This window comes from Numida meleagris, chromosome 1, assembly GCF_002078875.1.
Source record: "Numida meleagris isolate 19003 breed g44 Domestic line chromosome 1, NumMel1.0, whole genome shotgun sequence".
Classification (NCBI taxonomy): Eukaryota; Metazoa; Chordata; class Aves; order Galliformes; family Numididae; genus Numida; species Numida meleagris.
In genome coordinates this window covers 36,904,940-36,928,066 of record NC_034409.1, presented here as the reverse complement: position 1 = coordinate 36,928,066, position 23,127 = coordinate 36,904,940, and the positions used below count along the sequence as shown (strand labels likewise).

At 39.7% G+C, this 23,127-nt stretch overlaps 1 protein-coding gene across 1 annotated transcript in view; it reads right to left on the bottom strand.

Annotated features, from left to right (window-relative positions):
* TBC1D15 (TBC1 domain family member 15) overlaps positions 1-18,208 on the bottom strand; it is a 29,012-nt gene extending 10,804 nt beyond the window's left edge. Inside the window, exons 1-8 of the mRNA XM_021385186.1 lie at positions 18,055-18,208; positions 10,606-10,704; positions 10,299-10,373; positions 9,473-9,611; positions 7,672-7,882; positions 3,640-3,742; positions 2,510-2,707; positions 1,059-1,187 (exon numbers count right to left, since the gene is read on the bottom strand). Of these exons, the coding sequence (XP_021240861.1) occupies positions 1,059-1,187; positions 2,510-2,707; positions 3,640-3,742; positions 7,672-7,882; positions 9,473-9,611; positions 10,299-10,373; positions 10,606-10,704; positions 18,055-18,078 (978 nt within the window). The 5' untranslated portion in view covers positions 18,079-18,208. The remainder of the gene's footprint in view (positions 1-1,058; positions 1,188-2,509; positions 2,708-3,639; positions 3,743-7,671; positions 7,883-9,472; positions 9,612-10,298; positions 10,374-10,605; positions 10,705-18,054) is intronic.

The window sequence follows — 23,127 nt, the reverse complement described above, 5'->3', positions numbered from 1 at the left end:
ATGTATTTGTAATAAAATACATGTAATGTCAATGTTATCATTCTCTACCCATGCTTAAACCTCCAGAACAGAAGATTGCATTCTCATAAACATGCATCAACAAGTTTAGAAAGAATGCATTAAGGCAGCAGGATTCCCACAAAAATAGAGTAAAAAAAAAAATCCAACACTAAAGTAGCATCAGGTAGAACAGCTACAGCATATAATAAAAACTTATAAAATCAGTGAGACTGAAGTCACATTCAGTGGATTCAATTTTGCAATTATTGAATTGCAATTCAATAATAAATATCAGCAAGTGTTTAGTACTGAGGGACAAATCCAGGTAAACTGCTTGGCAAAGAAAGGAAAGCTTTTGTTGGATAAGAAAACACTCTTAAGAACAATAAGCCTGATAGTCTAACACTCACAGAATCAAAGAATATCCTGAGCTGGAATGGACCCACACGGATCAGAGTCCAACTCCTGGCTGCACACAAAACCACCCAAAAATCAAACTACGCCTGGGAGTGTCTTCTAAACGCTCCCTGAACTCCAGCAGCTTGGCGCTGTGACCACTGCCCTGGGAAGCCTGTCCAGGGCCCTTTTCCTAATCCCTTACCTGACCCCTCTGATGCAGCTCCATGCCATTTCCCCAGGCCCTGTCACTGTCACCAGAGATCAGAGCTCAGCGCTGCCTCTCTGCTCCCCTCATGAGGAGCTGCAGGCCGCCATGAGGCCTCCCCTCAGCCTCTTTTGCTCTGGGCTGAACCACAGCGAAGCACTGGCATTTTCCTGAAAGTCACTTTGATTTCTCCTCTCAATCACTTGGGCCTCTGTCTTTTAAAACCACTCCCTTTTAGTCAGCCACCACAAGATCTCTCTACTTGTACAGTACACCTTATGGTTATGAGATTCATGAGGTATTCAGTGAGCAGTAAGCCATCTTTTATAGTCACTCCAACAACATTGACTACCTCATGCCTTCAGCCCTGCATGAAGCATTGCAAGTATAACAAAGCCAGCATAACTATAATTTGGGAAGGAGATAAAAGGATTTTAGAAAAACAGGTGGTTACCCCTTTGAATATTGATTGCTTTATGTAGTCTACATTTAAAATTCTTCCTTCAGAATCCATATTTTTAGCCCATTCTTCAACTGACACAGGCTCTCTTCTACTAACTTCAGGCTGTTCTCCAAGATCAATCTGAAACAAACAAACACAAAGGTTTTATACAAACCTCAACATTTTTGAACAGTCACACAAATGTTACTGAGCTTGTTAGATCCTCACACTGAGTTCAACTATATTTTCTCACGTTCATATTTGCATTAGCCTTAGATCCTCAGAGTTAGTAAGTCTACATTAGGGAGCAGTACAGAGCAACGCAGGCAGAAAGAGCAGGACACAGTGCACTGAGGACCTGATTATCCAAGCTAGTATTTCAGATTTTGGAAGAGGATGCGTTTGACATAGCCTTCCACCTCCACTAACATCTGCAGACTACTTTCAGGTTAGTCCCATGGACTGATGCCTCTGAACAACTAGAAATGCAATAGGTAGGTGCAGAGCAGCCAACAAAGACAACAGGGAGTTTCACTTCAGAAGCACATTCTTGACATGCACTAGCGCATCTTGAGAGAACTGAAGAATGAACTCAGGCTCAAAGATGTTATTCCCAAACCAGACTGAACAGCATGGCAGTAAGATCAATTAAACTAAGCTACCCCTTAAAAAAAATGATTTATTAGTGGAAAAAGCTAAAATGAAGTGCTAGGCAATATATTTTTAGAACTGCATAGTTCAAACAGCTACTGTTAAGCTATTAACACTATTTTGACCTCAAGGAAAAATAGTAATCAAAATAGTTTAACATTAAAAACATATGAGCTCCTTAAATAGTACTCAGAAGCATTTACAAAGATGTATTTCCCACTCATCTGTAAAAGACAACAGCAGAAGCCCAAAGCAGTTCATGATCCAACTACAACTTCATTCTAGTTTTGGTTCAAGTGAAACATAAATCTGTACATTTACAGATCATGGACATTAATTATCCAATTTAAGTTTTTTTTTTTTTTTTTTAAAAAAAACCTTCTTAAGCTATCTTCTTAAATCTCTTAAAACAAACCAAAATGTTACAGTGATTAGCTGTGGAAGTTATTTAGTAGACTGCATACCCTAATTTTATTTAATATAGCTCTACCCAGCCACAGAGGAAACGTTAAGCATGAAATGAGAGTTCAGTTTGAAGTGTATCTATTCCATATGATAAAAATAATTCCCACTTCAATAATCTCAGACATTTTTGCTTTAAAAGCAAAATTTGTACTTGCAGGCATAAAAAATGACATATTCCAGAAGTAGTTGACAATGATTTTACTCTTGTCAACAAAAGACAGAGTAGATCATGCCACAATTGCCAAGTATAAACAGCACAACTCACCAAGCTTCAAGTCCTACAATTCTTTTAAAGATGTGCATAAAAAGAATCAATACATCTGTGTCATATTCATTTACACACTCACTCGTGTAATGACTTCAAATCCTGGTTCCTCCTGCTGATTTATCTTTAACCCTGGAATAGCATCGTTGAGGAAGTCTGCCATTTCTGATGGTGGTCGCCTTTGAGTAGAAGGGTCACTTAATCGGAAACTATCAAAAATATAGTTTGTGACTTTGGAAAACCTTCCCATTGTTACCGTGTACGGATCTTTCTTCCATTTCTGTGTTATAACAATAAAAACAAGCAAATTATGAAAAGCCCCAGATTATTTAGAATTCTCGTGCTTAAAGGAGATAAAAACAACAAGTAGAACACAGTAAGTCTCAAAGTTATGAAAGTTTCACGTGTAAGTAACTTCACACAGTACATTCATCGCATGATTCAAAAAGTTAAGGTCTTAAGTATTAAAACAATACTACTGATGGATCTGAAAGATTAGATAGCAGTATGCTGAATAAATCTGACCTATGTATAAGATCAGATCAGACTTGGTGTTTACTTTCCTGTGATTAATGCTACAAAACATCATTTTTCTGCCTAAGCTTGTCTACCTTCACATCATGTAGCACCTTGAAAACTCAAGTACTCTGCTAGCAATCACACAGAAAACTTTTATATGACAACTAAGTCCAGAAACTAATGCGCTTCTGAAGATCCCATAAATTAAATGAATCAGTAGGTCAGAACTCTGGCCTCATCTAACCACCAGAAATTTTGCTGCTGACCTTCATGAGGCCATAAAGTCCACCAAATAATGAACAGTTTTAAGAAAAAACTCTAAGCAATACTGTGCTCTTTACTGCTGCTCTATTTCCAGCCTCTCTTTGAAACCGCCAGAAAACAAGAAAAGAGCATTTGGTCAAGGAAAGTTTAGAAAATTCTTTTCCATTTCTAAAACTGTCTGCACCCAGATATACACAGTTGCAGGCAAAAGTAACTTGAATAGGTTTAAAACAGGAATGTTAAGAAATAAGTAGTGTACTAAACAGCTTACAAGTAAGTGTGTTCCCTAGTAAGTACTCGTTTTAGGATACAATTAATGGTGCTGGAATGGCAATGACTCAGGAGATTTTTGTGATATAAAAAGCCTGGCATTTTTCTTTTAATAAATGCCTTCTGAATATTAAAAAGAATATATCAAACAATACATACCTGCAGTAAGCCATATGATGGTTCATCAAGGAGATTTTCAAAAGATTGAGACAGAGATTTGTTCTGAGAGTTCACAAGAAGGAGGAGTTTATCCTGTGGAGATCTACAATAAAATTAAAGCATGGGGTTTCTATAAGTACCACCAGTTCTTCCTGAAAATGTTTTAGAATATTTATAGGTTTTAAAAGTCACATTTCTGGTTCTGTGCAAGGAAAACAAGTCTGATGCAAGATCACTTTTGGCAAGAGTCCATAATGCTAACATTTTATAAAACAGGACTTTTGTAAATAAGATCAGTAATTCATTCTGAGTTATATTCTGTACTTTTCCAAAAAATTACGATGCTGTACTGAGAAATTACATGAGGGTGTCAACTTTCAGAGTAAATATTTTCTATATTTGAGAGTGGACAAAAAATATGACGCAGGAAAGGAAATTCTCAGAGGCAGTCAAACTCAACATATACACTGAAACACCTTTAACATAACAGTGCGAGTGAAAAGAATCCACATCACCATGGGTTAAGTAATTCTTTCTACCAATTAGTAAATCTTTCATTTTTTGTATACTGTAAAACATTACATAAAGGAATACAAACTGTCTTTCATTGTATGAAAGCATATCAACAAATTTCTAACCAATAGTATTACAGCACCTACTGTCAGCCTAATGCTAAAATTCATCCCAGTAAGAGTTTACCAACACCGCAAGCATCATATTGTGAAACAAACATCTGATTACCGTCACACAAACATTTTTGTGTAGACTCCAAATGCTAAGTGAACACAAACCTGATTTAGCGTAACTCACTGCATTTGTACACTCCTGTACTTCAGGCTTGCACAGTCAGATGAAAATGATAGCAAAGGCAGCTGGAACTGTGCCACTCCTAGTATTTCATCTGTTCTTTTGCTCTTATTCCCCCTACATGCTCTTCCCTCCTCTGGCATGGGAACCTGATCAATTAGTCAGCTCCTGAATCAACACCACTTACAGCTCAATATATTAAACTAGTGACAACATTTCAGAAGCCAATCTGACATTCAAGCCCTGCAGTTAGTAGCCAGGCTGGAGAACGCTAAGCTCTGTGCCATCTAATCCTAACCCACTGCACAGACTTGCATTTATAAAATACCTTACTATATCACTCTTTTCCAAAGTTTAAATTCACTATTTCTAGTTTTCAGCAGAAAAATTACTTTTATTTTTATTAATACCTGCATCATCTACCATGTTATTAAAATCAAAGATAAGAACTTTTTAATAAGCCTTATCAGTTTTCAATTCCAACATGACAGAACACTGTCGGATATGAAATCCAACAAGAGATCTCATTTTGAAACAACCAGACACCACAGTCCAAGATCTGAGGCAGTGAAAGTTAATGAAGCTCAACTGGCTTTTACTAAAAAAGTTGTTCAGGGCAAAGGCTGAGTCACATACTGTGTTTTTCTTAACTAAAAGAACAAAAAACTTTGTACAATACTTCCACTGTAATTAAACACGTGCTCTGGACAGCTTGTTCAGTATTGGCAGCTATGTGGCTAATGCTCAAAACACACTTGTGAACTAGAAACTTAATTAAACGTTTGTTCACAATACTGAAAGTTAGAAAGTGTCTTAAGTGTGGTATTTTCTCAATATTAACCTGGTGCAACAAAACTAAGAAAAAATCTTTAGAGCAACAGATTACAAGTATTTTGCTCAAGTTTAGTCCCTTCACAAATACCAATTTCAGCAATGACACAACATTTAAAAAGGCACAGTCGTAATGAAATGCAAAAACCTTTGAGGTAGCAGAAACAGAGGAAGAAAATTCTGAAGACAGAAGGGTATTCTAGGAAAAAGCTAAACTATGTCTTAACATCAGTACTTGATATCTACATAGATAGAGAGGTTGGAATAACAAGTAATTGCATTGCTGCGTACTTCCTTATGCAATCCAAAAAACACCCTTCCCTAGAAGAGGCTGTGAGCTTGGATACTCCACGTACTAAAGCATAAATAGCTACCACAAAATGACAGAAACGTGCGAAGAACAGTTTGTCACCTCCGCAAGTTACTTAGCGTACTATTTTCTTACAAAAGAAAGAAAAAATCACATATGAATAGACCACAGAGGAGACTTTGGTGCCAAAAACAGACCTTAAATGGAAGATAGGAATCTAAGTATTCTAACTAAAACTGGAAATTCCTGTTCAGCTCACTGCTTGACTTCATGCAAATTTAATTTCCATAGCTGCATCACAGTTCCCAAACTACACACATAGTTCCCAAAGTATCTGCTGTTTCAGTCTGCAACACTCAGAACAGTCTCAGGCAGAAACACTATGCAGCTCTGCATATCCCAAATACCCAAATATCATCCCAAGCTTCCCTATCATCCCTTACCAGTGAACTCTATCTGTTAAGCACTTCTGAACTCTCCGGTGCACACAGCTGCTGGATCAGACTGCACAAACCTTTTAAGAACAGATATGAGGACATGGCAGCCTTTCTACAGTTTCCTACCCAGTCTGAGAGGAAATGTTTTGTCCTGATGCTGCGGGAGCATCCACACTACCTGACAAGAGGCTATGAAGGACAAGAACTAAGCATCTACTGGGTCAAGTAGAGGAAGTTAAGTGGCCAACTATTCACCACTGACTATCTGAAAGAGACTGTGTTTGAAATAGGAACCAAAATCCTTCTCTTTCACTTCCATTCAATTACTCACCAATAAATCAACTTTATGTAGCAATGTGAATTACAATTATTTGTTGCACATGACTCTACAGAACTGAAACTGAAGCTGTCACCCAGGGTTTCCTACCCTCCAACTGTATAGAGAATATTCTAAACTATCTCTTCACCTTGTCTCCCTGCTACCCTCCTACATTCATCTTCACAGATTTTTTTCTTCTTTAAAGGCCTGCAGACAATGCTACCAACAGTACCATTTCACCAGCTGGTCACACTGACCATATCACCCTCTCTAAGCAGTTGACAACTTATCACAGACTTGGCCACCACATTCTCATACTGCCAAAGCCTTTTGCAGATCAGCTCAATGACTATACAACACTCATACTCTATTGGCTTGCACTTCAGCATAACAGTAATACTTAGGCCGTAGCTTTACCAACCCACTGAAGGCAACTCTGACACCCTCAACACTCCCAGAATGAGAAGGGCTCTCCATAAGGATTCTCAAAGCCATTTCATTACCTGCCTTCAAATCTTTCATCAGAACATGTTGTGAGCGATGCTAACAAAACACAGTATATATTACACTGATGAAATATCTTGTTGTTTCTTAGTGCTCTGCCTAGTCTTACTTACCATGTTGTCTTTTTATATTATACTTGTGACTAAATGATGATAGCAAAACATTTTATTCTGTTATGCATCTACACTATGCCCAGCAGAACGGCTTTTATCCAGGTAAAAAGCCTGGAGGTAACACTACATAAATACAGAACAAAACTCAAGCACTTAACACCATGACAAGGTCTAACTACATTTACACTTGAAAAATTGGTTTGAAGAATAAAGACCAAATGCAGTATATATTCCCCACAGAAAGAAATTACAGAGAATTGAGTTCTGCGGCAAAATATTTATATATAAAGTGATATAACTGATAGTACTATATTTCATACACTTATTGCCTCATACACCAACATCAATATTCAGATATTTTCCTTATAGGAGGAGATCTCAAATTTTAAACACAAGTTATCTCATTTCACTGTAGCGGTTCATGAAAGATTTAATTTTACATGATCTGACCGTTCACGAGAAGCTTATGAATCCACTGGAGGGAGCTACTGAGGCTAGTAACATTTCAACAGATTCTGAAGTGGCTGATAAAGTAATCCACATTTTAAAACTTCAGCCCATAAAATTACAGCTTTAGACACCTTGATTCTACTAACAAAAAAGGGATCGTAAAATACATCACAAAGTCTTAATCTGAAACTCACTGAGGAATCAAAAAAGTAAATCAATAACCCAAATTTTAAATCAGAACTAAGATTGGCTGATACTTACTCTCTCAGCACAACATGATTTTCAAGGCATTTAATAAAAAGTTTGCTGTCTCCATGATGAAAGTGAAGAGCTGGAAGCTTCACATCATCCTTCAGACAGAACACCAAATAAGACCATCCCATGCCTTCTTTGTTTTGTTTGATTGATTTCAGATCTGTCAAACTGAACAGGAATGACCACGTGCTTTCTCCATTTGTGTGATTTGTAGCATCTTAAAAACAAAATTATCACATGATTTTTGTTTGGTTTTCAGTATTAGCAACCACAAATACATCATCTATCCCTGTTCCTCTAAATAAGAGAAATAACACTCAGTAAACAAACACCCAGCATTAGTTCTGAGAATAAAACATGTACTATAACCACCACAGCGATTTCTCATTGTCTTCTCATCTTGTACAGACTTTTGAAATAAGCAGTTCTGTCAGACTGCTTCCCTTAAGATATGTCAACAGCGTACGAAAATGATCCACCACGTAATGTACAATTGCTGTACAAAATTCCAGCAACATGATAAATCCCACCAGCACCTTCACATGGTAGTACTGCTCATTAAAACTAAATGTAATATACATTATAATATTGTAGAATACTGTATACACTGCATACTATACATTGCACACCATGGGCATGCCTTGTCAGGCTGCAACCAATATAATGGAGATGGAACTGAAAAGCTATTTCCTCCTTCACTGTGCAAATAGGTATACACTCTGTGCAAGACTGTAACACTTTCAAAACAAAAGGATTCAATGCTACGCTACTGGGAGACTGGAAAGCAGCAGGATGCAGGGACACTGGCACATAACCCATCCTAACACCATCCAATTATAGCCACCAGAAATAAAGAAGTAACAAAAACGTATGATCTAAGTCAATAGCTCTCACTGACACTTGCTCTGGATCAAGACGGACTCTGCCTCTTAAAAATTAAGAAAAAAATCAATACAGACCAATGGCATAATAAAACATTCCATGCCTGACAGAGATTTAGCCTCATGTCACCTTAGACGCTCCTCTCAAACACTGAATCCAACAAGCTAAGATTGCACTTTACCCCCACAACATTCACAGTCTGAATTCTAAAACCTGTACTCATAAATGACATGTATGACAGCCAGAATCATTTAAAACTACCATACACATGGAAAAAAAAAACAAGCACAAGAGTCTCTAGTTTCGGGCTCATAAATACAAAGAAACAAAAATTATAAAGAAAAATACTGTGATGAATCAGAGGAAAAAGCTGACTAGAATTTTTTTTAATCATATATCTACTGAGATAGCACAGTAGGAATAATTAGCTATGAAATTATTTTCCCAAAGTATGTTCACTAGACAAAACAGGTTTTTAAGCTTCCACATAAAAGACTCAAGTATCAATATAACTATACGTTCTATCTCCCCCTGCTGTTCCAATAGTGCAAAACATTTGAGTAGTAAGCTTTTCTCATTTTTCTCTCCAATAAGACATTTAGTTCAAATCCCATTTGTTTGAAAGAATGTAAGAGTCCAATGCAGACAGAACTGTCACATCATTGAAATTTCCTGACAACATGATGTTGGATTTACCATTTATTTTCCATACACTTCTCTACTAATTTAGAGAAGAAGTTAGATTGGAGGTAGAAAGCAGGTATTACATTCCAAATTGTTTTTCCACACCCAGAAATTCACCTTTTACCACAAACGAGCCCAGCATTTCAGTTCCTAATGAAATCCATTACACCGGACTATGAAAGCAGTTCTTTAGTTACAAGTCAGAAGAAAGAAAAATAAAGTTCACTTATTTTTGAAGTACCTCCATTTGAATGGGGTTTCTTTTTAAAAGAGACTGTGGTGACCATGTCCCATTCTGCTTCATAATTGTTTGGACGGTCTGCTCCTCGGGAAGACTTTTCCTTGGGAGCTGGAGTCCACTCCACCACAGAACTGGAATCCTAAGCAAAGAAAGTAACCATCAAAAAAAGCACAAGACAAGATTCTCAGATTCAACAAGCAGACGAAAGAGTATCTTCATTTTCACAGATGAAAAGAATTTTTGGTATTAAATTCTTAGCACACAATTCAACACAGGAAATTCTTATTTATGACAACTAAGAAGAAAAAAAGGTTTTACTTGAATTCAACATGGTGCTAAAATATCCAAGCCTCTTTCACAGACTCCAGCAACACAAAACTTTATTTAAACATAAAAATTTCATCTTCCTGCTGTATCACATCCTCTTAACACTGCTTAACCACTGGATCTTAGAACTTTAATAGACTTCAAATATTTTGCATTAGAACAGTGTCTCTCTGCTTTGAGTCTAATTATGAAGAATGAATCACCATAATCCAACAAAATAGATGCAGGGAGATTGGTGACTGTGATTGGCTTATACTCATTTGGTCTTTGTTAATGAGTTAGTTCTCCTTTATTTCATGTGCATACATAAAACACATATCCCCACAACCTGAACCAGGCTGTAGTCCACACACGATATTCCTACGTATAGCTATTAATGCCAACGATAGTCACGTATATAGATTTTGCCTCCAGTTATGAGGTCACCTACCCGTAAATTCCCACAAAATCAAATCCCTAGAAAAACAGAATGAAGAACATTCATAACTAACGAACATACCTTTCCTGCACAGAGGATATTAGAAGTATCCAAAGTATCATCCTGTGGTCTCCAGTCTACTATTACTTCATTTTCCTACAATACAAACAACAAATCTGTATACGAAATTACACATTCCCCTATTTACTCACAGTATGATTCAGGTGCAACCTACACTATATATATAAATGATGAAGATGTCAAAAACTATGCAATACTCATTCACTAATGAAATCCAATACCTAAGAAGACATTTAAGATTTATCAAACACATTATATGCTTGGCCAACAAATATAAGAAGCTTCTGTAACTGTACTGTGCAAATACCTTTTCTATGACACGTAGTACTCCTGATATGAAGTTGTCCTGATCATCATTTTTTCCACAGGACGGATGAATGAACACTCCATCTTGCTCATACAAAACCTAAAACAAAGAGTATAATGAAATAGGAGACAAATCATTATTCATTATCATTTTGATTCACCTGCATAGGTTGAAGTGAACGCCTGAAGCTTCTTACATTTTTATCTCCCTTTTTTCTCCCCTTCTAAGATTCTCACATCTATCAAGAAACAACAGAAACTAGGACTGATTACATTTATTCTCTAACCAATACAGAAGCTGTTATTACTTTGTCAGAAAGTCACAAAAAATGCATCCAACATTCAGTATTTATTTAATTAGCAGACAGAGGTTCATATGAAAGCACTACATGGCATTTAAAATATTAGAAGACTTTCTTACATAGCTCACCTTTCCACCACTTGCTATTTAAGCACGTTGAATTGATAACCTAAACTTAAACTAAAAAATGGCCCCACACTCAGCATGAGTAGCAAAGGTTCCATTTCAAAGCTAGAATATGCAAGTCAGTAAGAGAGGTCCACAGGACTATGCGCTGCTCATCACCTAACTTCTGCATTTAAGTGTTCACAAAAATATGTCCGAAGGTGACAATCCTCAGAGAATTCTGCTCTATAAACAATGTAAACAAGTCCTTTTTAAACAAGTCTTCTAGAGTGAAAAGTCCCTAACATGCCAAGGTAAGATTTTGCAGAAGTGAAACGCATACAAAGTGTCAGTAATTTTCTATGATAATGGTAGTTTTTCAAACTAAGCAGCAAATACTGCCTTAAGAAATACATATTTTTAAAGGCAAAATAAAACAATTTATTTACTCAAAGAGAGAGACTACACTTCTTTAGTACTAAAATATCAGTATCTCTTTTACTGAACACTCATCAGATTTTTAAAATCATCATGTTTGCAATCAGGCCAGTAAGCTAAAAGTTCAAGTGCGTAAGCTTACCTAGCTATAAAAAACAGAGCTTAAAAATATCAATAAAATTCAGTTTACTTGTCCTTTCTGCTGTATACTTGCTTCTCTAGTTTCTCCTCACTTTAATGAAGGAAAAAAAAATAGTGTCAGATTTAATCACAGAAATATTGCTTTTAGGAGCTGATGAGATCACTTAGTCTGATCTCCTGCTTGAAGGATTAATGGCAACACTATTAAGTTCTCTTCCAAATATTGGAAGTCTTCTTACCTTTTCTCTATTACAGGTTTTTTTTTTTCTACCAAAGAAATAAATTAGATCCTCCCTCTATTTCTAACAAATACCTGCTCTGAAATTCAGTCTCTGTTTAAACACTGCAACTTTAGACATTATTTACATTGTACCTTCCAGTATTTGAACCTGATCTATTACCACAATTAGAAGTACGAACTGAAGTCATCAATCACTGGGACAGCTGCTCCAGATAAAACTCTTCTTTGGAGTTATTCTGGTAGCTGTGCATTTCTGCCAATAACTTCGCTAAGTATAATAAAGTACGCCTCCTCAATCTAATATATTACACCAGTTATTCCATGCCATCAAAACAGCTCTACTACTACCAGTCTAATAATTAATGTTTATATGCTTTTTCACCCATTAACATCTCCCAGTGTTGACAGTAATCACCTAACTGGAAGATTCTACATTGCTCTGCAGAACCGATCCACCTCTGCTACAACACATGATGAAATCGAGGAACTTGGAACCTGCTCAGAAGTTTAGACGATATCTGCAAAACAGAGCCCTTTCCACAGGGCAGTTTATTTCATTCCTATCATTACCCTCCCCCCCCCCCCAAAAAAAAACCTCTCAAGGCTGAGCTGTCAGGCTTTATTCTTATCCAGTAACAGGTCTAATTTTGTATGTATTTCTTCTGTTATCAAATACTTAATACAACTGAGCTTAAGGAGGTGATTTTTTTAAACCAACAAAACACTGAAGAAACGAGGTTGAGTCGCACACAGACAAAAGCACAGAAGATGCAATAAGGTATCTTATTTGAAGAAAGATATGGCATTCACAATTCATTCCAGTCAGTCATTAACAACTCTGTGCCATGTGGAGACAGCGGCTATTCTACCAACTAAACTGACAGAGGGTCTGTAAAAACAAGGAACCACTGCACAAAATTCAGGAAAGCTGTGCAATGGCAGTTTACCACTGACCAGAAAACAGAAGGAAGAGGTCCAACGCCAGCTCAGTTAAAAAAAAAAAAAAAACATCCCCTGAGGAGCAGCCTCCTCTGCACTGTTCCAGGACACAACATGCACAATGCTAGTTCAGGATATGGAAACCTGTTCAAGCATTTATATTCCATGGCCAGCAGAATAACTATCTGAAGTCCTGCTGTTATCCTTGTATACAGCTGGTATTGTTCTTATACTGAAGGATGCAGCGTGGAAAATTCCTATCACCAGCTCATTATGCTGCATATGATGAGGAGCCAACGGGTAACATTTGTTGCATTTTATTGTCAGAGACATACATCAGAAGGCCTTCACCACAGCACATCAACAATTACAATACATGCTAGACCACAAGCAAACGTTCTAGATTAAACACTTGTCATTTGATGGCAATTTATGGCTTTGTGCAACCAACTAGTGAGAGACTGACAACACTGCACCCAAAGACAGTGAGGTGTAGGCAACAGGAGAGCTCAGAGCAGGTGGTCCTGACCTTCCCACTCATTAATACCTATCCTGTTTGTGCTGGACACTACTAATTGATATGAGCCAGCAATGTACATTTGCAGACCAGAAGCCAAATGTATCCTGGGCTGTATCAAAACAGGGGCAAACAGCAGGGCAAGGGAGGGAATTGTTCCCCTTAACTCTGCCCTCATAAAGCCCCATCTGGAGAGTTGCGTCCAGGCCTGGGGGTCCCAGCACAAAAAAAAGACATAGAGCTGTTGAGTGGGTCTGGACAAGGCCATGAAAGATGATCAGAGGGCTGGAGCACCTCACCTATGGAGACAGGCTGAGGGAGCTGGGCTTGTTCAACCTGGAGAAGTCTCAAGGGTGACCTCATCACAGCCTTCCAGTACCTAAAAGTGGTCTACAGGAAACACAGAGGGGGATGCTTTATCAAGGAGTGTAGTGATAGGACAAGGGATATTGGCTTTAGCCTAGAAGAGGGTAAGTTTAGGTTAGATATAAGAAAAAACCTTTACTCAGAAGGTGGTAAGGCACTGGCACAGGTTGCCCAGAGAAGCTGTGGATACTCCATCATCCCTGGAGGTGTTCAAGGCCAGGCTGGATGGGGCCCTGGGCAGCCTGATCCAGTGGGTGGCAGCCCTGCCCGTGGCAGGCAGGGTTGGAACTGGATGGTCTTTTAAGGTGCCCTCCAACCCAAACCACTCTGTGACTATGCTATCATGCACTCACTGTTCACACCTTACATTCCGTCTCTTACCTCTCTGTCATACACCACCAATTTGTCCAACACCAGACATTTGAGAAAGTGGAGCAGCTGTGCAACTCTCCTGCTAGTCCTATCTTTCAGACACTTCATACTCTCTTCCCATATCCTTACACACATTCTCCTTCTCTGCCAGAAATTACAAATCAGGGCCTCAATCACTCTTCCAAGACACCATCCAGCTTATGACAGACTCACCATGCAGCACTTATAGGGTGAACCAGCCACTTCAGATCACTGAGCAATTGTGGCACTGTGCAAATCCAGATTCTAACAACTTTTCTACATTTTTGCCTCATATTATAACATCAGGTAGAAGATCTCATTGTGGATTCAACAGCTGAAGCAGCAAGCAGGCATGCTCACAAGAAAGTGACTGAGTAAAAGTCTGAATGCTCCACAGACTACCAATTAAGGAAAAATGGGTCTGCCTGCCAGCATTAACAACAGATATAGCAGCTGATTAGCATCTTATTTTACAAATGCTATTACAAAAGGTACCTCTTTACAGAAGGTAAACAGAATAAAAGATGCAACAGTAAGGAAACCACTACAGGCAAATAAAATAAATTCAATTTAGTCAGTGGCTGTTCTAACTTACATCAACAAAGTATAATACCATAGTTCAGAGCTGATCTTTAAGTTAGAAAAAATAGATCTCAATTTACAAACCTATATCATGCTGCTTTAATTTCCACCTCCCTCTTTGGAAAAGCTGAGCCTTCCCCAGGGCTTATTAACATTGCTCAGCCATCACCAGGCACAGCACTGGGCACTGCCACATCAGTCTACTTCCAGTCACCAGACACCACCATACTTGAGTACTCTGCAATTGTTGATCAATGGATCAACATAGTCCTTTCCTACAAAGAAGATATCTAAGAAGATACCTGAGTTCAGTAAGTGGATAAAACCATATCCTCGCGCATCTTGTTGGCTGAGTCTATGGCTCAACCTGTTTCCTAAGACAGTAAAATTTCTCGCTCTGCTAGTCTTAGAAGTGTAAAACTCTTACAACCAGTTTCCAAGTGGGGAAATGAAAACAAAATACAAATATTCATGTTGTGATGAACACGAGAAAGCTCGCAACAATGGGAAACACATAGCATAAGAAAAGTTCCCCACTCTACAGCAGTTAAGTTTCGCAAGACTGTGCTGTAGATCTCTTTGTCAATCCTGGCTACGAAAAAATCTCAATGACGTCACCTCCATACACACATTACAGCATTTACATTACTGTTTAGTAATACCTACAGTGCTACTTGAACACTTCTAATTGCAAAAACTACACTGGCCAAATATCTGAGCTTAGACCCAACTTCAACTTGAAGAGCAAGGACACGAGCAAATGACAAATAACTTCTCCAACAGCCCATGCGTCAGCTGGTAATTTGAGAAAGATCTAACAGCCCATATGCTGAAGACAGACTCAACTCCAAGAACATGAAACAAAAATCATTACTGTCTTTAGACCAGCTGTAATAATAGCCTATACACTGACAGGCTAAATTTATACTTCTCCCCACAAACAACTCTCTACCTCATTTTCTAAAACAGATCTCCATTATAAGGGTGAGAGTTGGCCCAGAAACTCTTCTCTCAAATAAGGAAAATAACTAAGCAACAAAAAGAGATAATACACCTGCTTTCATGAACAAAGCCAAAAGCTCTGAAAACAGAAGACCTTACTGACATTTTACTTGCAGTAAAAAAATGCAATCCCTAAGAAAAGGCAAAAAGAAGTCCACACTGTTCTAGCACAAAACGCTCATTAGCAAAGAACAAGTTAGGGCTCCAGAAATCAACAGCATTAAGTTTCCTGGAACTGCGTTAACTGTACGGGGAAAAACACTGAAAAAAACCTTCACAGTAAAAAGAAGGAACAAAAAGGAATCTAGGGAAAGCAGTACATACAGTTGCATGAGGTAACTATACTTATAGTTCATACCACATTAATGTTATGAAACAGAAACCACAGAACAACAACAAAAAAAGGAGATAATATGAAATAACCAAGTTGTGAATCCACCGCTATTAATGATGTCTGGGATATAAAACTGAACAGAAAAAAAACAACCATGACAGAAGGGGAAACCACATGGGGTGAAAATAAAATAAAAGCCTCAACCTGATATGGTTTGCTGAGAGAAGATTTCATGAAATCTGAAAGGCAAGCTATCACAGCTCTTTAATACATCACTTCATGGAATTATCTTGGGTAATATTTTTCAAAAAATCATTTACACAATAAAATACATTGCTTTCAGGTTACTGTGCAAGGAGCTCTGCCAAATGAGACTACAGCACTCCACAAGCTAACACCCACTACTCTCTCTCCCAAACATTTATCACCCGAAGTACATCATTAAAACACTGCACAGCCAGAAGGAAAAGCAGAATTCATTTAGGACCCTCACTGTTTCGAAATACACCAAAATGCAGAATGCCCTATGTGAGAATACCAAGTCACACTGTGCTTATTCCATCTGGAGTGAAGTTTCATGAGTTTGTGAGGCCACCCAGAATCCTGCTGCCATCCAAAGAAGCAACTTGTGACCCCGTGATATCTATAAATCAACGAAAAACTAACCCAGACAAAAATAAATGCATCTTTTTCTGTATTTTTTTCCAGCTTGCTAAATCAAATCCCTGAGTGATCAAATGAGTATAGCATCCAAGCAAGCAAGCAGAAGTGCAACACACAGGTGGCAGAGCTCCCGAAGGATGAATGTGCACACACCACCCACTTCCTGAAATTTTAGAAAACACAACTGTCACTTTGTTCTCTGTTTCAAGAGCTTTCTCTTTACCAAGATACCATAATTAAACTACATGAAGAACAGGAAGAATGTTGAATTATAAGTGGCGTTAACACGTAACTGCGAACATGGAATAACTGAACAGAGTTCTGCAACAATGTAGAGATTGTAATGTAAAAGTTGTAAAAGTTGTCGCTGCTGTAATGTAAAAGTTGTAATGTAAAACAATGTAAATGTTCGGCAAACTGACTTTTTGTTAAATGAACAACAAATACACATTAAGTTACGAACAAAAGCCCAAAAGCATCATTGATAACTATGATAATAAAGCTGCCTTTACAAAAAGCTTAATGAATAAGTTCTTGATGAAAATCTATGTGAAAAATGATGCAAAATGAAAATACTCATCAGCATCCAATAAACTACTGAACTGTAAATGGGCAAAATTAGAAGTTCCATTTAAGCTGGATTTTAACAAGCAGCAAGATTTCAAAATTGATTTTTCAGACTTTTAGGGAAGATGTTTTTTAATAAGATGAAGATCCCAGTGTTAAGGCCTTGAATAAAAAGCAATCTATTTCATTTTCAGGACTGAGTGGAGAAGAAACATAATAGCAGCTGTTTTTTTTTTTTGTTTGTTTGTTTGTTTGTTTTTTCCCCCACATAACTGAAAACTCAATTGGCATATCTGGAAACGGCCAGCAGCTCAGCCCAGATCAGCTATATTACATCTTGAACGCCTAACAGCAGTTAAGGATTTGTGTACGACACGTAGGAGCTGTAACAGAGGATGTGGTAAAGCTGCCCGACTAAACCAGTCCCCCCACACCCTCTCCGCAGGACAAGAGAAATACGCATTTCCCTAGCAAAACCCTCCCCCGAGGACCTCAGGGCAGAGTGGACATCCGAGCGCTGCCCAGCCCTTGGGCTCCACCTCATCGAGCTCCGCTTCATCCCCAAACCCCCCTCCATTTAGGAACGGCGACGTGAGCAACCCGGGCGGTCTGACAGCGCTGCGAGCGGGCACACGCAGGGCGGGAGAGCCCGAGTGCCACGCAGCGACCCGCTGGGCGCCCGCCGCGCGGAGAGCCCGCGGCCTCCCGGCACCGCCAGGCCCCTCCTCGCGGAGGAAAGGCCCTTGGAGCCACGCAGAGGCCCAGCAGCCCCTACCCACCCCGCTCGAACGCAGACGAACCCAGCACGGCCTCCGAGAGACGAGGAGGCGGCAGCGGCAGCCCCGCGGTAGCGCTCGTTACCTTGCCGCTCGGAGGCGCCGCCATGTTGCCCGAGTGTTTATGATGACGTTGCGCTCTTCACGTGCTTCCACGCCGACCCACAACAACACCCATCGGCCCCTGGGCGGACGGCGCAGGCGCACTCGGGCGGAGACACCCCAGAGCCCGTCTCTCTGCGAGTACGAGTGCGCCTGCGCGGAAGAGGGAACGAGCCCACCCTTCCCTTCCTTCCCGCATGCGTGGGCTGTGACCTCAGGCTTTCCCGGGGAGCGTGCTTCCCGGTTTGTGTTCAGAGGCGGGTGGTGGTGGTGGTATGGCGGTAGGTGCTGAACCTTCCCGCCCATATCCCGTTATGTTTTGTTGTCGTGTGATAGATGGCAGCAGAGGGGCGCTCTGACAGGGCGGCATCTAACACGGAAGTGCGTATGAGGCAAAGGTGTGTCATTGAATTTCTTCGTGCGGAAAACATTGCACCCACTGGCATTCTTCAACGCTTGCTGAATGTTATGGAGACCAAAGAGTGGGTGTGAGCACAGCGAGGCGGTGGGTGGTGCGTTTCTGTGGTGGTGATAGTGGCAGTGGGTTGCTACTGCTGGTGCAGATTATAAAAAGCATAGCATGCAGGCTCTTGTTCATTGCTGGCAAAAGTGCATAGCTAATGGTGGTGGCTGTGTTGAAAAATAGTTTTTTGTAGCTGAGAATTTGCTTTGTCAAACAGTGTTATTGTGCTCTTTGTGGTTGTTTTCCATGGAAATAAACAAGAGGCATTACTTTCAGAGCAACCTGTGTTGACACAATACAAGGGAGGGACAGCATCCAGAGGGATCTGGACATGCTTGAAAAGTGGGCGCACAAGAATCTGTGGGCACACAAGCCATTCTGTGAATCTACAAAGATTATTTGTTAGGACTACTTACTGTCCCATAGTTGTACTAGGGAATTGTAGCCCACTCAGAACTTGACAAAAAGACAAAGCTATGTGTCGTTATTCCCTATGAAAGGCAACAGCTGGGGCTCTGGGGACTCAACTAAGAGGATGAAAGTTATAAGAAAGGTAGTCTTCAAAAATCATTGTCCAGCAAATAGTTGCTCATCCCTGAAGCTCATTGGAGCCTGAATGCCTATATCATCACAGTGTTCTGGTTACAATTTCTTGAGCAAAACACATGAGAAGACAATGACCTAACTAAAACCCTACCTTTAGAGTGTTCCTGATCTTTCAATCCAGCGTTGTGGCCAGCCCTACTCACTATGCAATTCAAAAGGAAAGAAGAGATTAGAATGAAAATAAACTTTTGCAGTCTTCAAATAGAGACTGTACGTGCCAACATTTTGCCAATATACATGTAAACTGCAATAGCAACATTTAAGTAATTCTGAAAATAGAGTTTTATAGAGAAACGTATACCAGTAGGAGAATCCTAGAACTGTGACACATTTGTCCTTATTTAATGATATTTTAAATGGTTGATTCTTGGAAATTCCCCAAGAAGTACCAGAATAGAGGGAAGAGATAGCCTTCAAAGGTCATGAAACAAGTCTGAAACTAAAAACTTCCGTTATGAAGCCAGAACAGGGAGAAGCGCAGCACAACCTGAAAGAGCTGTCAAGTAAAGAATGAAAAGATAAAACCCATTTGCATTACTGCTGGACATCAGTTAATAATTGTACTCTCAGAGTTAATATCATTTTGTTGGAAAACACCACAGGAATGCCCTATCAGGGTATGTTTGTGTAAAGTTATTGGATGAAGAACAGGTGCAGATCAAGAGACTAATCTTCAATTTGTCTTCTGTCTAAAGCATTACAATTTGATATGTTCATTTTCTTATTTTGCCTAAGGACTAATCTTTGGGAAATTTCCATTACTCCTGAACTCAGCTTGGTACCCACTGAATTGAACCCCTGAGTTCAAAATTAATCTTCTCTAAGTGGTAGTTCTCCCACAACCAAGGTTATTGTTTCCTGGAGAAGTCTTCTCTTAAAAGTGACCCAAAGTTAAACTTGAGACACTTCCCAGACTTTGCATTGAGACTTTATTTTCCTTTGATGGAGGTGTGTGCATTGCAGCTCTCTTCTCTTTCCATGAGACCAGAAAAGGAGTTTTTGCTGGAAGTTTCTTTGGTGAATGATCAACAGTTCCTGTAAGACTCTTCCTGGGACTCCTCTTCTACTGCAGTGCTTTCTTAGTGTCCTAGTCACTGCCTGCCTAGCCATCAAGAAATCAGAAAGCTTTGGTCGCATAGACCAATTTACTCTATGAGATGCATTTCCACCTTCCAGCTAGTTTCCCAATATACCAGGCATTTCCCTTGGGGCCTTCTACATTGTTCTTTCACAAACTATCATTCCGTAACATGGAGCATGTCCTTAGTCAAGATGGAGAGCAAAATGACTCTTTGCTACTAGGTTGCAGTGTTGTAGGATCACTTAGAGGTGGAGGTTAGCAGGGACCTTTAGAGATCATCTAAATGCTCCTGGTCAGAGCAAACTGCTCAGCACCTTGTCCAGTTGAGTTCTGAGTATCTCCAATAATAGACACCACAGCTTTCCTGATCAGTCTGTTCCAGTGTTTGACCTACCTTGCAGTGACAAAGATTTTTCTTGTGCTTCTTGTATTTCAATTTGTGCTTGTTTCTTTTTTGTCCTGAGAAGAGTCTGGCTCCATGCTATTTACTCCCTCTCATAAGGTACTTTTAAACATTGGCAAGATCCCCTGCAGCCTTCTCAAGACTGAGGAGTCCCAGCTCTTGGCCTCTTCTTATTACAACAGAAGAGCTCTAGTCCCTTAATCACCTTTGCTGACCCTCAATAGAACTTGTTCCAGTATGTCCATGCCTCCCTTGTACTGGGCAGCCCAGCACTTCAGAAGACTCTCACTAGTGCTGAGCAAGGGAAGGGTCACCTATCCTGACCTGCTGCCAGCAGTCCTCCTAATGCAGTCCAGGATGCCGCTGGCCAGCTTTGCTAGTTTACTGTTAACATTGTCTACCAGGACACTCAACTCTTCTCTACAAAGCTGCTTTCCAGTCAGTCACTGTGTTATTTCAGTTTACAAACCTGAACCATACACAATACCAAGTCCCATGAGCTGATACAGCGTTGGGAGATTCCTCTCTGCAAGCCCATTAAGAACATGAGGCATTCTGTTGATCTCTGCTAGAGCCCAACCCTTCACACACCACGCAGTTGGGAATCAGATCAGGAGGGTATCATCACCTTGGTGGTCCACACTTCTTTGGATTTTAAGTATCCATCTGCTCTAATAAGGAGCCATATGAAGGTAGTCATTGAGCGTGCAGCCGGAAAGTGTTCCTGGCTTTTCCTGCGGTTTCAATTGCTGTCACGGCTGCAATTGTAGCTTGTATTGCCATGCCAAGAGCTGCAGCAGCTGCTATTGTTCACACAGCTATTTCAGCAGAGCTCCAGGCTCCGTTCCCATATTCAGAAGTGTCAGCTGCCCACATGCTCAACCACACAAAAACCTGGCTTGCATAGGACAAGCACAGATTCTGTCAAGTCCTTCCATCACAGGCCTAATTTGTAAAAATAAAAACCTTACAGCAGAGAAACAAAGACAAATAGTGCCAAAAAAATCTTTCCCTGTGACCTCTTTTTCTGCTTACAGAAAAATGGATGTTTCAAGCCCAGCTTTGACAGATGCAAACCAGGCACATGGATGAAAGCTGTACTCTGCCATTTGGTTTCAAGGCCAGAAGTGCTCATACCTGGGTCTAATTTATATAGCAAAAATAAAATATAGCTTTTGGGACCAGCTAGAATCTTCTAAACTCAGTTATTGCCTTTCTCTCAATGTTGAAACTAAGAGATAAAGAGATAACCATCTTTCCCACCTGTTCCTCTAAGAAAACATACAGTGCCTAACCTGTACAAGTGGAGCAAGCAGGTATAGTGAAGTCATATGGTTGGCTTCCTTTTGCTGCCAGGTCAGACAAGGACAAAGGAATTAAGAAGACACACACTGAAATTTGAAGGAAGGAAATCCCTTTCCCTGGTAACATTTATTTGCATTTGGAGTGCGAAGGCATGGAGATGTAAAACATGAAGGCAGTACACCAGCTGAGGAGTTTTATTCAAGCATTTGTAGCATGTCATGTTTAGTCTGTACATAACCACAGCTGTGAATTTGTGTGTGAACCTGATTTTTTTTTTAAATCTATGCATATTAAGTATTAACAGAATTCCAGAATATGATACAACCCAAAACGTACAAGACTCAGAATAAGAAAACACTGCAGTTGTTATAACTGATGGCAAGCTTACAATGACTTTGTTCTCTCTGTGGGACAAGAAAAATTATCTTTTAAATATAAAACAAGCAGAACAGACACCAACATGAAATGTTCTGTATTTGCCGTACAAGGAGAGATTTGTGATTGCATCAGCCTCCAGAGAGAGTAGCTGGAAACTATCCGAGAGTGATGACTAAACAGAAACTGATCTGTTGTTTGTGATTGGCACGAACAAGTATTGCCAAAGCTAGGAATCCAGAAGTCAAAAACAAGTAGTAGTAACCCATTTCTAGACATGCATTACAACAAGGTGAAAGAGCAATGTTTCCCAGAAAGAGAAGTAAACTAATGGAACAATAGTTTCAGAGTGAGGGTGTTTCATTTCAACTGTTCAGAATGCAGCGCTAGGGATGGGCCTGTTATTAACACAACATTTCCTTCTCTAATTTGCTACTGTAACCCACTCTAGAGATCACTGTTTTCTATACAAGCTGAAATCCCCGAGACCTGAAAACGCCTGAGTGTCTCACAGTGCCAAGCACTGCAGCATTCATATACTAAAAGGACAGTCAGGATTACTAGAATGCTCCAGGCAAAGTATAATCTAATGTCATTTTAAACTTCAACATTTCTAATGTGTATGGGTACATTTTATGGTGAAGGATTGTTTTGTGGTTAGTGTAAGTAATGTCACAAAGTGATGGCACACATCCCCGAGCAGGCTGGCTGTGAGAGGTGCACTGGCTCCTTGCTCTTTGAAATGTTTACCACAGGACTCCCACTGCAGGGCATTACAAGAAGCAGCACATCTGCTTGTCACCATTTAATATAGCCCCTTCAG